This window comes from Perca flavescens, chromosome 6 (genome assembly GCF_004354835.1).
Source record: "Perca flavescens isolate YP-PL-M2 chromosome 6, PFLA_1.0, whole genome shotgun sequence".
Lineage (NCBI taxonomy): Eukaryota > Metazoa > Chordata > Actinopteri > Perciformes > Percidae > Perca > Perca flavescens.
The window spans coordinates 22,910,430-22,926,860 of record NC_041336.1 but is presented as its reverse complement, the minus strand read 5'-3'; the positions used below and the strand labels follow the sequence as shown (position 1 = coordinate 22,926,860).

The 16,431-nt window shown below is 41.3% G+C and overlaps 1 protein-coding gene across 3 annotated transcripts in view; it reads right to left on the bottom strand.

The window, feature by feature from the left end:
* The window catches only part of ptprub (protein tyrosine phosphatase receptor type Ub), a 158,254-nt gene that overhangs the window by 67,185 nt on the left and 74,638 nt on the right, over positions 1 to 16,431 (bottom strand). For all 3 annotated transcript variants that reach the window (XM_028580051.1, XM_028580052.1, XM_028580053.1), the window contains 3 exons: positions 14,603 to 14,874; positions 4,631 to 4,712; positions 2,008 to 2,123 (listed from right to left, as the gene is read on the bottom strand). In XM_028580051.1, coding sequence (XP_028435852.1) covers positions 2,008 to 2,123; positions 4,631 to 4,712; positions 14,603 to 14,874 — 470 coding nt within the window. The remainder of the gene's footprint in view (positions 1 to 2,007; positions 2,124 to 4,630; positions 4,713 to 14,602; positions 14,875 to 16,431) is intronic.

The following is a 16,431-nucleotide window of genomic DNA, read 5'->3' as shown; positions in this document are numbered from 1 at the left end:
TTTTCTCGTGTTTTCAGGCCATTCCCTTTGTGTGAAATGGTGGACAGGAATTTTGATACTTATCCTTTTGATCTGCCAGTTTTAACAGAATCCAAAGCATGTGAGCATGCTGGGATTAACAAGGAGAGCTCTGGGTTATGCTAGGCCATTTTGGCGTCTGTTGTGCTTCTAATTTGGGCCTTCAAAAAGCCACAGACCACACAAACCTCGGGCCGAAACAAACAAACACATAAACATGCTAATTAGGGTTAAGCGGGCGATTAATCTTGTGACCGCAAGGAAAGAAAAAAATCTCAATCATAAACTCTTGCATCCTCCCTGTATCTTTACCTAACCTGGGAATTACAGAAAGGAGGCAGGGGAAATCAAATAACCATGACATCACTTTATGTTACGTAAACAATCTGACTGTAGCTAATTGGCGAGGAAACGACAAAACGATCTGTTAATCTGACAGCAGTGTGCAGCCAAGACTGTGCTGCAGCCGGTACGGCAGACAAAATGAACACAAAAGGGCACAACAACAGAAAACAACAGTGATGCGAGTTCATGTTAAGAAAACAGCACAGACAGACATGTGTGACGCAGACAGAGCAGACAGAAGGACGGTGAAGAGGACAGTAAAAGACAGAGGACAGACAGGGAAGGAGCATTCCAGTGGCCTGGAGATCTCATTACAGCAGGCGCCTGTATGGTTATGCCAGCTAATTACCCAAAGCATTTGTCTTCATCCTTGTGTTGTGACCAAATGGCTTGTTTGATAAAGCATTCAGAGAGGTGGCGATGAGGACGCTTCAATTACATTAATCACACACCTCCCAGTTCCAAACAATACAGTAGGTTTGCCTGAGGTCAACCATGATTAACAGTAGCTGTAGTGGGTGGTAAGCTGTTGGCAAAAGCTACGAATGTGTGGCTGGGCAGCAATTGCAGCATGAGATGGAAAAGAAAAAATGGAGCCCTACAGCACAATGACGTCCTTTAATCAGGGCTGCATAAAGAGGAGGATTTTAAGAGCACAGAGTTATTCGCACCAGAGGTAAGGACTGCATGGCCCGTCCGACCTTCACAGAGCAAGCCATTCTAGATGAGAAAACAGATATCTAACAGCACATGATTTGAATAAAAACAGGCGGCAGTGGAGAAAGCAGAGAACACTATGATCCTGTAATGTGTAACTTTTCAAAGGCAGTGAAGTGAGGAGGCTTTTTAAGCACAAGCATAATCTCAGAAACATAATGATTCAATAACAGAGAAAACCATGTTGCAATGGTTATTTAAGGTAACACGCTCCAGTTAAAAATGCCATTGTGTATGCAGACAGTTCGGTTACACGTTGTGATTTAATAACTATCAGTAATCAAACATCTACAAAGAGACACAAAGAACCAAAACGACTACAAAGAGACACAAAATGACCACAGACACAAAACGACTACAAAGAGACACAAAATGACTACAGACACAAAACAACTACAAAGAGATGCATAAGGACAACAAAGACACGCAACATAACTACAGAGAAATGCAAAACAACTACAAAGAGACACAAAACAACTACAATAAAATGCAAAAACTACAAGGATACGCAAAACGACCACAAAGATACACAAGACGACCACAAAGAGTCAAACAGACTACAATGAGACACAAAACAACTACAAAGACATGCAAAGCAACCACAAAGACACTCTAAACGACAACAAAAGGAACACAATGACAAGAAGAGGACACCAAACAACCACAAAGACACTGTTGTTTGGTGTCTCTTTCAGTCTGGGTGTTTTGCTGCTTTGTAGGAGGGGTGAGGGGCCTTTGACATGTCTGTGCTCAGGGGCCCATGTCTCACAATCTGTCAATGTAATCTGTCCTGACCTGAAGTATCTCTAAAAAGACTTAGTCCATCAAGTGTGAAAAGTACAAACCTAGTTTTCCCTTTGTACTGTTGACTGTGTTGGAGGTAGAAACACAACAAACTCCTATAAACGCCACCATTAAACCACTGACCTCCAGCAGGAACTTCTCAGCCTCGGCAGCTCTTCCAGCAGCAACGCACTGGAAAGTAGCATTTTGCCCAGCATTGACCTCCTCATCTCCTAGCCTGGAGAAGTGCGGTGCCTTATCTAAAGAGCCAGATAGAGATAGAAGCACAGTGAGATCAATATACTACATTATCTTATAGCTATTCACAATGTCAGTCAGCTACACAAGATACAATTTTTTCAAGGTTTTTTTTTTCTTTCAAATACATAAACATCAGAAATTGCACCAAAAAGAAAAAGCAGTAACACATTTTCTCAGTTGAAAGTTTGAAGCAGCACTAAACTTGTACTGACTTTCTGTACAAATTTTGTAATCAATTCACTGTACTTCATTTGTGCTTGGATTGTATTGATGAATATTGGAATGTCTTTTTCCTTTAACTTAATATGTATTTCGTTGATTTCTCATAAACAAACTTGTAATTGAATCTACAGGAATAAAAAAAAACACAAAAACAGAATATTAAAAAAAAGTTTCTATTTATTTTTTTATGTGTGTGTTGACAGTGGAGGATAGAAGATGTTGCATACTTGTTTTCCACAGATTCTCCATAGCACATCAGAACATTGTGTACTGTATGCCCATCAACAATAAAATGACATTTAAGATTGGAATAAAAAAAAGTGTTAAAATATACATATATGTTTTAATAAGACAATGTGTATTAGTGTATAAATACGTGCGTTTACAGGGTCGCTCAGTGTCTTTTACAATGTAACTTGCTAACAAACAACAAAATCACATTAGAGGCAATGTATACATATATCAGCAGAACGTGGAAGTCAATCTGCAGAAGAAAAGCCACAGAGTAAGCATCAGTCCTCCACATTTAGACTAATAATGTTGCAGCTTGCCGTGCGAGCTGCATATGAGTCCGTGTGTGGGAGTAGCCTTCTCACCCAACTCCATGATTAACAATAGTGCAGTGAGAGCCAGACCCCTGGAGAGCCAAATCACTGGATAAACACCGGCAGCGTTGCCTGCCATCTCTGAAAAATGGGGTAGGACAAGTTGGCATGTCAATCTGGATGACTGACAGGAAGAGATGGCAGAGAAACAGTGAAGCTGAAGCATCAGGGAGAAGCAAATGTTTGGGTCTCACACATCTCCTGCTTGGTTTTGCCCCACACTGTTTTCATATCTAGCAGAGAGGGGGCCATTTGTTGGTCTTGTTTGTGTACAGTAAGTAGTAAAGGGAGTGTGCTCGCATCTGTACCCCACAGGTGGCCATGTTTCCTTTGGTGACTCTACCTCCTAAGGTTAATTCATAATTCATGCCTGAGAGCCAAACATAAACAAACACCGAAATGAGCGTGAATGGGGAAAAAACAGTCCCTACAGTTGGCAAGAACTGCGGTGTTATACAGCTAAATGTGTCAGACCTTATCCTCAGCACTCTTTAGCACGATAAGTATTTCATTGAAGTGCAACACTGTTTTAGAGTCAAAGTTTAAGACTCAGTAGGCAAAAAAAAAATACCGACCACACTTTATCCAGAATTCACAAACAGGAACTTGTTGAGCTTTTATTTTTTTATTTAATTGTTTTTCTTTACTATGTGACACTTTCCTTCGGTTTTTCCACTCGTGAGTCAGTCGCTGCCAAGTAATACAGGCTGGCCATGTGCCACATCATAAGACATGCTCAGGTCTTGATGAGACTCTTAATTATTTAATGGCCACAGTGGGAGCATTCAGAAGATGCCATCTGCTGTCTCCGGGAGAAACAGGGTGACTGACTGGGTGGTACGCATACAGTAAAGGTGCAAACCAATCTGGTGTTTGTTTAATAAAATCACTGGTGGTATCCTCTGTGACATGACATCCCTGAAAAGTCTCCAAACGCTATTGTGATACCAGCAGGGGATATATAAATATTAACAGGGAGATAACGCTGAAAATTAATTAGCCATCAGCCTGTGTGTCAGTTATATATGTCACTTAAAAGCAGCGTGGACCATGGGTGTTCAATGTGCTATGAGCCCTCGTGTTCAGCAGTGTGCTGTACACAGAGTGTGACACTAAGAGACTTTGTCCAGGTATTAAGCTCAGGGGACTTAGTGAATATGTTTTACACAAGTCCCTCAAGAGCTAACAACACACTGAACCGCTACCGCTAAAGTGCTTGGTGCAGTTACAAAAAAACCCACCCTGAACATTCTTATAAAGCTTTAAAAATGTAATGCTTGATGGGAAAAAACCCTCTTGTGCACAATGACTTATGGCAAAAGCTACACCGCACTTCCAGTCAGGCCAGAGAACATCAAAGTGCAGAAGTCTTCAGAGAGATCATTTGAGATTTCACTGATTAACAAATACATTTGGCTGTCAAACAAGGCCGGAGGCAGGAATGGCAGTTTTGGCATTTGAGTGTCACAATGTTTTAATAGCACTGCTGTTGGCGCAGGACGCCACAGGAAAACCTGCAGTACGAATATGAAAGGTCGATCAGCCATTACTCTTCCCCTCATCCTATTTAGGTTTCATGCTGCTTTGAAATATAGGTTTCTCCCAAAACCACAAAACTTTTTTTTATCCCCCTCCTGCACCTTCGGTAATTGCAGTTCATTGTCAGAATTGGCACTTACAGCAGGGGTAGTTGAGCACCATGATGTCATCTATGGCAATGTAGCCTCGCCTCTCTCTGGAAACTGTTGCCTCAATCAGCACCTGCAAAAGTGAAGCGAACATGAATACGTGATGAACTGATTTAATGCATAACTAGAACTTGCTAAAACATACACTTTTTACTAACCTAATGCTCTCAAAGCTGAAGTGTACAAGCAATTTTCTAAAGAACACTGAAGGCTGTGTGAATACTATTGCTCTTGTCATCTTGACAGATGCATTAATTGCAAACAAGCCCATCACCACATGGTTGCACATCTGCTGACCCAAAACAAAATGCGAGACAATGAGAGAAATAAAAGAAAGACAGAATCATAAAAATAGAGAGACGGATAAGTTTAGCCTCAGTCCGCAGGGCCAAGAGACATAATAGCTTTATCAGGAAGCACACAATGTGTCGCCTGAGTCATGAGCTCCATTCTACATTCAGGGCGCAGGCTGCTGTAAAGCCATAACAGCAGATAATACAGCTTGCACAGGGCCACGAGACTCGGGGGAGGAAAAAGCTCCATACTGTCCTATGGAACAATAAGCTGGATGAGCAGCAGGCTCTCATGAACCTTAATCAATATTAAATCACCATCCTCAGTAATAGTGAGAGAGTTATGAGCCACAGGGGTGATGTTTGTTTTCACAGCACCAAGGACAGTCTTCCATCCACAGGTTTGATCGAAGGCCAGCTTTGAGTTATTGTTTCTCATAATCCTCTGACCAAATGATTACAACATGGTTCCAATCACTGGGTCTTGATGGGCCAACCATACCCAAACTATGTTATATCCTCCTAGCATCTTTGAATGTGTGTGTAGGATGTCTGTGTTTACACGCTAGGATAGCTGTAAAGGGTTAGGCAAGATTGGAGATAATTCTTCTCAAAGTCAGATCACTCAATCAAGTTATAGTAGCTTCACCGGGGACTTTCTTGTGTGTTTTTTTTTTAAATCAGCTTGTTCAAAGATTTTAAAAAGTCTTCAAAAATGTGGTCTTTCTCAGCAGACTCTATCCACTAAGGAACACTGAAAGATGTGGTTAAAAGCTCAGGAAAATGCTTAAAATTGGACCTTGAGGTACAATTCTTTGTCAGGATATGTTTTTGATACCTCTCTTTGTGGAATATGAAAAGGATTTTTTACAAAACCTTTTTTTCCCCACAAAGTAAGTCAAACTTTTCAAATGCATCACCATATTACTAAATTACATCAAGACAATTTAGAGTACCTTCCAACCGATGATTTTCTGACATGTATGACAGTGTCAGTATCACATGCCAACTTTTGGTATAAAACAGTTATTACAAGTTGCTGAAGATACATTTTGGGCAAAAAGTATCAAAGTTTGATACCAGGATCAATAAAACACCCAGATTATCTTTACCACAACAAACTGCTTGTGTTTGCACACCGCTTTTAAGAGTCACAACAACATCTCCGGGACCTCTGGCCCAAATCCCAGTCCTCCACAGTCAGCAGGACAGAGATAGTCCACCTCTCTAGACAAGGAAAGGAAAGAAAGACATCTGATTACAGCAACAATTGGTGTGACAACAACCCTGGCCATGCACAAAGCTTAGTGGGCACCTGCACCGACATGATGGGATGTGAGGAGATTGGGGTCAGCTAATAGACTCCTGACAGAATGAGAGGCAGAGAGCCAGGCGTGCAGAGAGAAGAAAGGGGAGACTAAGGTTACAGAAGGAGAGGTGAGAGGGAAACCAGGAGGAAAGGTCCTGGCTGCTGGGACTCAGTGTTGGAGAGTGACCCTGCTCTGCGAATAGATGGCCGCACTCCTCCGGCTCAGGGAGGAACACTCAGGCTAATCTCCTTCTGCCAGAGTCCATTTTCCTGTTTGTTCCCAGACACCGCTGGAACCTGAGCTGGAAGAAGCCACCTCTTTTAAAAAAGGATATTAACATTTCCTGTTTTCATTATTTCCACTTTCCCCCCTATTTCAAGTGGTTTAAAAAGCCTCTTCTCTCATTTCATTCTTTCTGTCTTTCGATTTTTCATTGTCTGTCTTTAATTGTTTCGGTGTCCATCTTTTTCTTGTCCCTCTTATTGAGCACCCCGCCGAATGTATAATATTTACAGCATTTGGGGCACAATATCCTTCGATATGTTGACCTATATTAGCTGTGTAAGCACACAGCAGCACCATGCCATTAGACTAACATCGAAATTAGCTAGAAACCCTGATTAGGCTTAATGGTATACAAGAAAGTCTAATTGAAGGTGTTATTACTCTCTGCTGAGCTAAAACACTCAATAAGAGACTGATTACTGGTAAATCGTCAGTCTTCTTAGCCATTAGGATAGGAGGTTATTAAGAGGGAGACATTCTGAGCATTTGTTTCAATAAGCAACCTTCCCAGATTTTTATTGAAAGCCACTTTCCCAATGAAACTCTCTATTTGCTTGTACTTTATTCTAATGAATGGCTACTTTATTTCCAAAATATATAAAAAAATGCAGGAACCATCTTCTGAGGGAAAAAAATCAACAAAAAGTGTGACACGTAGTGATTTATGACTGATATCAAATGCACATTAGGAGAACATATTACATTACCCTGCAATATTGGCTTTTAGAAGCAATTGTTATGTATACAAATCCTGAGATGATTTATCTGGCCCGATAAACCAGCTTCTAACTTTTCCACTCCAGTCAGGAGACACCGTTAGACACAGAGGGCTTTCACTCACCATTAGACACAGTCATAGATAAATAACTCACTAAATATTCACAGTCAAAAGGTCACATGCTGAAGTAAATCTGTTCAGGTGGAACATGCCTAAGGATTGTCTGTTTCTGCGAATATGTATTAAATCTTAGGAATCTTAATTTGCTCCACAGTATTTCACAAAAGCCTTTTCGATAGTCATAGGCTCAGCAGTCTGCAGTGGGGAAAACAGGAGATATTGTCAGCCAAAGCTGAGACATGATGATTCTCATTTGCAAGTCTTTGATGTGAATACCTCTTTTAAAGAAATGAGTCTAATAAGTAAACAAGATGGCTTTGTGGGAAACGTTATAAAGTGGGCTAAGTCTGGTTTACGAGACAGGCTAGATGTGTACAGAATGTGGCAATCAAATATGTGCATTTACAATGTTTCTTTGTCTTTAAGATATTCAAAATGTTGGGAACTACGCCTATCGAAATCGAGATGATTAGATCGATACCAATCTCATGTCATGCATTCAGTTCAGAGCTGGTAGCCTAGCCTAGCATAGCATAAAGACTAGGTGCAGGCCGGACCATAGCCTAAAGATTAAGAAAACAAACAAGCACCTCTAATTAACACGCTATATCTCCTTTATACAAACTACATTGCTTAGCAACCGTACAAGACTCCAGGCAGCCACGGTGCCTCGCCCCTGTAAAACCAGAACTTGTCCTTTATACACTTTGTTTTTTTGTACGGATTAAACAAACAACATATATGTTAATTAATTTGTGTAAACACAAAGTTGTGTTTTTTTTTATGAGGGGTTATGTGCTGGACTATTTCTTGGCAGGGCGCAATGATTTTCTGAAAGCTTTTTGTCACTGTGTGGCAGACTATATCCTCGACAATCCACTTCCGGGATTGCTCCGTTGCCGACGGAAATTCCGCCGGATTTCACTCATTTAGGCCGGATATCCGTTACCTCGGGCTTCCTTTGTGTTGGCATTCTAAACTCCAGTCGATGGTGAACTGCTCCTCAGATCTCTGCAGGGTAAACCCAGACAGACTATCTGTCCAATCTGAGTTTTCTGTTGCATGACTAAAACAACTTTTGAACGTACACGTTCTAACAAAACAAGTTCCTTCCCGAGGCTATTTTGCAGAAGCGCCGTTGCTCCGTTCGGCGGTTAACACCACCCATGACGATTGTGATTGGTTTAAAGAAATGCCAATAAACCAGAGCACGTTTTTCTCCCATCCCAGAATGCTGTATGGACTAGCCAGACCCTCCTCCGCAGCGCCGCGGTGGAGGAAGGTCTGGCAAAGCGAGACTACTGTGTGGTTACCAGGCAGTGGTTTTTACATGTATCAATGTGCATTTGACATGACGTGAGTATTGTATAAAGAAAATAAAACCTATCCTTCAAGCAACCACACTTAACACGGAGGATGTAGTGAAAGAGGGGGTAAATAATATGCACAATATCAACATAAGATAAGATAAGATAAGCCTTTATTTATCTCTATTTATCCCCAGCGTGAGAAAAAAGTAAGGCAAGTTAGACAGAAGAAAAGCACGTCTGAAAAAGATTCTGACATTTGGAAGGAGACAGAGTAAAGAGACGAAAGTGAGAGATGGTAAAGAGTGGAGGGGGACATGTCTCCTGCTGTAGTTGGCAGTCTTGGAGGGCTGGATAACATCTTTAATATTTGATAAGAAGGTTTTCCAGGTATTGCAAACACTTCTACCAATAAGAGGCAGAGAGAGAAATACATGGCAATGCACACCAGACACACAACATTTTAAATCAAGACATCTCAAGGTGATCTTGCTCTCTTAGATTTTTATCCCCAAAAATCCATTGAACTCCAAACCCTAATTTCACGACTGTGGTAGGAGGAAATGATCTCTGTGTAATGCTTATCAACGCTGATATAGTATTAATATAAAGGGCAAGAGAAGAGGAAGAAGATCAGGATGATTTTTGATTTCAGCATATTAATTCTCTTTGGTGATTATCAGAGAATAGCTTTGACTGTTTTTATTTACATTCCACAATGACAATTTCAAGTCATAAACAGTGACTGTATGTGCTGTAAACAAGGTATTTCATGGTGAAACGAGCAACCTTGAGCGTAATCTCACATCTGTTTCTGTGCAGTGCAAAAGGCTACACTGACAATTGTATCCCTGTGCTGTAGGGAAGGAACTGGGAGCTCTAATATGACCTGAAATCTAATAAGACGGAAAAACCTGTGGATTTGAAAACTGTCTCTGAAATTATGTGTGGTTTCCTGGGATTTATTTTGACTCTGAGAGAATGATAAGAAGTGCCTATTCTCCACCTCTGCTTCAAAAGAGTGCTTTGCTAGTTTAATGACAGGGTAAATCTGCCTGCCTATCACTTAAAATCCAAAGTGATCATATTAGACTTGCTATGGAGCTGATATAACCCACATTATTTAGTATTTAAAGTCACACAAGCTGTAGCTAACGTGCTTTAGAACTAAAAGTCTTAGGGTGAATTTTAAGAGACATGTGTTGAAGCAAACCAGGCTGTAACAGATTCCCATTGCTCTCCTTTATATGTCCTGTTCTGTCGCTTGATAGCTAGCATTAAGATGCTATTAAAGAAAACATTCAGCCTTACAGGTCCACATTTACCCTTTTCTGTTTTGTCTGTGTAACAGAGAGCAGCGACGTGTTGCGAGCCGAGACCCTGTGTCATTCCACAGTGATGAGCTTTTTGACTGCAGAGGGATTAGCAATGTAAGCTGTGGTATATGTGACTTTCAGGGGGCAGTTTGTTTTGCTCTCTTTGTACTGAGAAGCAAGCTCGGCTGAGTGAAAGTAAAAAGTGAAATGAGAGAGGAAGCAAAGAGGAAAAGCTTTGATTCCATACAATTGGATACATTTTCTCTAATGGTGCCAAAACCTGGTGACCAAATCCCCAATATTAACAAATTTAATCAAATACATTTGAGCACTGTGTTATCCCACACATGAGATAAAAGCGAGGCCATTAGCATTTTAGGCTGTTCTATTAAAAGGCTGTACTGTCAATACTAATTTAAGTGTTATGCCCATCTCCTTCTTCTGGACTGTTTGTCCTGTCTTCTCCTCCTCCTCATAAGCCCATTATAAATCTCCTTCTCCTAACTGGAGCCTCTCATCGGAGGCCGCATCACAATTCTGACTCACCTATGAGCAATCACTGTTTACTGGGATGCTTACAGGACTGTTAGACAAGAAAGTACACAACTCCACTGGGGGAAGATGAAGGGAGGATGAGAAGAACAGAACTCCTAAGTACACAGGCAAATTCAATAGCACGTGTCTGTCCTGATGTGGTGATCGGGCAGAAAAGTGGTTAGGCAGTCTGTTTTATAACAGAGAGATCACAGCTCAGCTCTCACGGCATCCATCAGCAGCAAAGCGCTCCTTTAGCAAAAACACTCGACAGTTTTCAGCTCTCTCATTGTTAAACATGAGCACAAAAGCAACAGCGATTGAATACATTTAATAAGGGCATTGTAAAAGTAATGATTCACACTGAAATGCCATGAAAAGAAAATAATCCGAGAGTGGGGACCTCATTATTTGTTGCACAATTGAGCTAATGAACAGTTTCACTGGCAGGGGTCCTTGCCCGCCTGTTTCCGCAGGGCAAAACTCAAGACAAGGTGTGGTCCGGCGGTAGCACTGATTAGTAGAGCTCGCAGTCCTCTTGTCTACTGATTTGTAGCTACCGAGATGACACCTAAAAATACAGTATATAAATAGCCAAAGTCTGTAGCCTTGGCTCCAAAAGCATCTATAACTTAATGGGTTTTTCCCATATATTTCAAATGTATTTCTAAAAAGCTAAGAGACTCTTTGTCTTACTGTCTATGTTCTCATCTTAAGTATACTAGTACAGTGCCTGTTCAAAATGTGCCTGTTTGGAATAAGCTGATTGCTTGGCCTGTGGTGCTTTTTTTTTTGTTTATACTGTTTATTGAGGGGAAATTACAATTTACACTCTGTTTTTGAAATCACAGGCCTGAAATACACACACACACACACACACACACACACACACACACACACACACACACACACACACACACACACACACACACACACACACACACACACACACACACACACACACACACACACACACACACACACACACACACACACACACACACACACACACACACACACTCAGAACCTGTTCATGCACAAATGGAGAGATGTCAGAGTGAGTGGGCTGCCAGTGCTGGACCAGCGCCCTGAGCGGATTGTAGCCCAAAATTACTTACAAAAGGACTCCAAAGCACTTAAAGGAACACGCCGACTTATTGGGAATTTAGCTTATTCACCGTAACCCCCAGAGTTAGACAAGTCGATACATATCCTTCTCATCTCCGTGCGTGCTGTAAGGCTGCACAGAACATGCAGGTGAATGGTTCCAGCAATCCTACTGCTCCGAATAAGTGACAAAATAACACCAACATGTTCCTATTTACATGTTGTGATTTATAAGTCTGGCGTGTACAAAAAACAACGTAACATGAGACACAGCCGTCTTCTAACTGTAAACAAACCGGGAACTATATTCTCAGGCGTAAGAATATAGTACTTGGGCGGAGTGATATGCTCGCAGCAAGCCTGTCTGAGAATATAGTTCCCGGTTTGTTTACTGTTAGAAGATGGCTGTGTCTCATGTTACGTAGTTTTTTGTACACGTTGTGACTCTACAAATCACAACATGTAAATAGGAACATGTTGGCGTTATTTTGTCACTTTTGTCACAATTCGGAGCAGTAGGCTAGTTGGAACCAGTTACCTGCAGGATCTGTGCTGGGCTAAGCTAATGCTGGAACCGTCAGACAGCGTTACAGCACGCACGGAGATGAGAAGGGTATGTATCGACTTGTCTTACTCTGGGGGTTACGGTGAATAAGCTAAATTCCCAATAAGTCGGCGTGTTCCTTTAATATGCAACCCCACTGTATAGCCTACTACGGACTTGCTGTGTACTTCTACTTTAGAGGAAAACATTGTACTATTACATTTACCTGACAGAGAACGTTGCAAAATCAGGTTTTAATCACAAAATATCACAATTAAAATGTGGAGTAATCAGACATTTGCCTCATGGACTCATGGCGGTGCGCCATGCGCCACCCATCTGGCCCGTTACGAGAGCCACTCAGCAAAAATCTGCGTTAATCAACCACCAGAACCGGACCAAGGAGCCTACAGAGACGGCCTCATCAGCCAGCTCCAGAATGTGAGTGTGTGTGGTGTGCGCAGAGAGAGATAGGGGGGTGGAAGAAAGGTGGAAGGCAATGCAAATAATTAGTCATTATTATCGTGAACGACTTTAACTCCTTAGCAGAGGTGTTCATATCCAAACAGGCTTAGGGGCTTGACGGTTAACGTGGAAGTATGGAATTGATTTGTGTGGATATTTTGCCGTCGGGGCATTAGTGTTATAAGTTAGCAGCCCACTTAAACAACCAGACCCAGGGTGAGTCTGAGGAAGACTGCAGTCTTTGCCCGGTCAGCTCCGGGATAGTGTCACATTGCCAGACCTACAGTAGGCTATCTCCACAGCGCTGCAGAGGAAACTCCGAGATTAGGTTATATTGTCTGTTTGAATTAAATTTACAGCTCACAGCAACTTAATACAACTTAATAGTGTCTGGCTTTTGTTTGATATCTAGTGTCGACAAAATGGCTTTTTATTGAGTTTCCTCTTAGCGAAATGCGGAGAGCAAAATTTTAACAAGAAAGAAAGAGGAATATTTTGTCGGCATAAATTTCAACATTTTGGAAAATACACTTATTCACTTTCTTGCAGAGACTTAGAAGAGTAGATTAATACCACTCTCATGTACACTAGATATGAAGCGAGAGTCAGGACACGATTATCTTAGCTGAGTTTGGCTCAGGACTGGAAATAGGGCTCTGTCCAAAGGTTAAAAGAAAAGAAAATTACATACCACCACCTCTAAGTTCACAAATTAAAATGTTGTATCTAGTTTGTTTAATTGGTAAGCACACAGTGACGACCAGACTCCAGGAATTTACTGCGTCCAGCCAAGAAATAGTCCAGCACAAAACCCTCTGTGACTACACTTTGTATGGATTAAACAAATTCAATATAATGTGTTAACTAACAGGGTTTTCTAGCACTGGCTTCATATTGGGCATGCAGCTATGAGAGGGATGTCAATCTTCTCATCTAACTTTCAGCAAGAAAGCAAATAAGCAAATGTACCAAAATGTCTTACTTTTCCTTTAACAACAAATCCCATGAGGCGTTGAGTGTACCACTGGCTCAGACTTATGGGATGCTGCATCATTTTGAATGAAACAAGATGCTCTCAACTTTACCTTGGTCAATGTGCCAAGGTGTATTAGATACCTATTCCTCTTAAAATATTATTTCTCTCTAGCAATAATAAAGCTTGTAAAACCGTACAGTATACTATATGTCCTTGTGCATGGACCACAGCAGCGAAACCTTTTCTGTGTGAGTGTTTTTGTATGTATGTATGTCTGTCATGTTGATCAAATAGCCTACATCTAGCCCTCTGTTTGTACAAAGGACTATGTTTTACATAGTGAAGGTCAGATCTTGTAGAGCCGAATATAATTTAATTAAGTCGAGGGGATTGACAGTTCTTGATAATATGCACACTAGTCAACTTAATTGCTTTTTGACAGCTCCGCAGAGTTTGCAGAAAAAATAAATTGGATTAATAGATGGATATCCCTCATGCTCACCTGACAGTGCCATCTACAGACCACAGCACATCAGGCACCAACAGTAGATGCCAGTCAAAGTCCTTTCTACTACAAGTAGGCAATGACATGCCATGCAAATTATTGGAGTCGGCTGAATACGCAGTACACAGGCCTCAGTGGGTGAAATTTCTACCAGGCATGTCCACAGGAGACCTAGTTAGGGTCCTCGAGCACTAACTTTGGCTGCATTCACAAGGGATCAACGCTAATTAAATTGCAAATGCAAGTAATTAACATCAGATTCACCTCGAGGCTAAAATGAGTGGTGATCAACAGAGCCTTACTGTGTATCATTTTTCAGCTGAACAAGACGTCGGTCCACGGGTCGTAATCACAAAAATGAAACCTCTGACTGTTCAAGTACTCGGTGTGAGAGGAGCATATTGTTTCATTAACACATAATGAAATCAAAGACACATTAGTCACACCCTCACATGTTAGAGCTGAGAGTGACATAGTTTGTACCTGGTATTCATTAGGCCAGAAGGTGCTGACAGCCAACTCAACCTGGTGCCACTGCTTGGCGTGAGACCCCGACATGTTCCACGCCGGGCTGCCGAGTGGACCCCCGTTGACTCGCACATAAGCCCGTAGGGCCCCCGGACTGTGACCATCACGACTGTACAGGAAGTAGCTGAACTGGACGCAGTGTGTGTCATTTTCACTGAGCGTCTGCAGCAGCAGCTGAGCACGATGACCCACGGCATGCTGGGAGGAGTTCACCAACATATAGGATCCTGGAAGGAGCAGAAGAGATGCATCACCTATTTTTAGTATTCCAAATGTATGGGTCATCGCAACAGTCTATCACTTCTGCCATCTGTTAACATTTTTATACATGTTGCCATTTTTAATGTTCTGAAAGATTTAAATCTCAGGACGATTCATTTTGAAGCCAATCTATTTATTTTAACTATTTAAACAAAAAACATTACATTCTTTGGTTTATTCCCTCTACACCAGGTGTCACATGTGCATCAGAAAGAGACGTCATCCCCAAGTTGTGGCAGTGAAGCATGCATTTTAAAAAGTTAACAAGCAGCCAAACCAACACTTACAGGCAGTAATAACTTTTTAGTCAGTGATTTTTTTATTCATGGTTTTATATCAAAATATATTTATTGTATTTTACTATTTGTTTACTGTGTCGTTTTCCTTAGAACTGTAATGTATTATGTAAGATCTACATATCGGAAAGGGACAGGAGATTCTCAATATACAGTACATTGATTAAGTTAATCAGTTAATTATTAAGTTAAACCTGAATGCATTGTAAAAGAATCACTATAAGACATAAAAATGAATGATGATCAAGGCAATGAAAAAAGCATACTTGACAAAAAATGTCACAAAGGAACAAATCCGCTTGTAACCCACTCTAAGCAGGGGGAATCCAAAAGAAGGAAAAATTAAAGTATTTTCGTATCGTTATGTGTGGGCGGTTGATAACAGAAAGAAATGTGCCCTGTTGAATCAAAAGACACAGTCGGTGCTGGCTGATGCACTCGTGAATACTGGAGAGAGACACAGAGAACAAGTGAGGCATGGAAGAAAAAGCAGACAGATTGAGCGAGAGAAAGAACCGATTGCAGTCTTCCCCTCTGCAAGGTGACGCCGAGGTAGGAAACAAGATTCACAAAACCCCCCAAAGCCTCCTCTAATCAGGATAACATAACCCCATTGCCCTTTGCCTAGCATCTGTCCCGCCTTGAGTCTGTGCCCGCTAACGTGATTAGCAAAACAATGTTGGGAGACCTTCCTTTGTACTCATATAATCAAGCCTGTTGTCTTTGTACTCCAAGGTCTTTCTGCTCTCAGTCAGAAATGAGCCTGAGAGAGCAGACAGTCACAGAGTGGGCGCCAGGTGTCCTGAAGACATTTATTCTCCACCCAGATGGAATAGCATGCGAATGCTGAATTGCAAGACAGAGTTCTTTACATCCCACACAGTGTGCACCTCTAAATTGGGAAGCATCCCCGACACACACTATACTCTGTAATGTTTTCACACCTTACCAACAACTCACCATGCAAACACAAGTACTATGAGTTATGAGTACAGCAGCCTGTTGCTCCAACTATGTGAAAGTTCAAACTTAGCCTAGTTATAACGTATCTTAGTACTAAATTGTGATTTACAGATTAAAATAAAAATGGTTGCAGAATCCTTTTCACTAATGGTAAAAGCAGTATTTCTGCCACACAGCATACATTTTTCATTAACTGCATACCATTTTGCAACACAGTAATCCAGTAGAGAGCAAATTTATTGAGGTCCTAGTTCAATATCTATA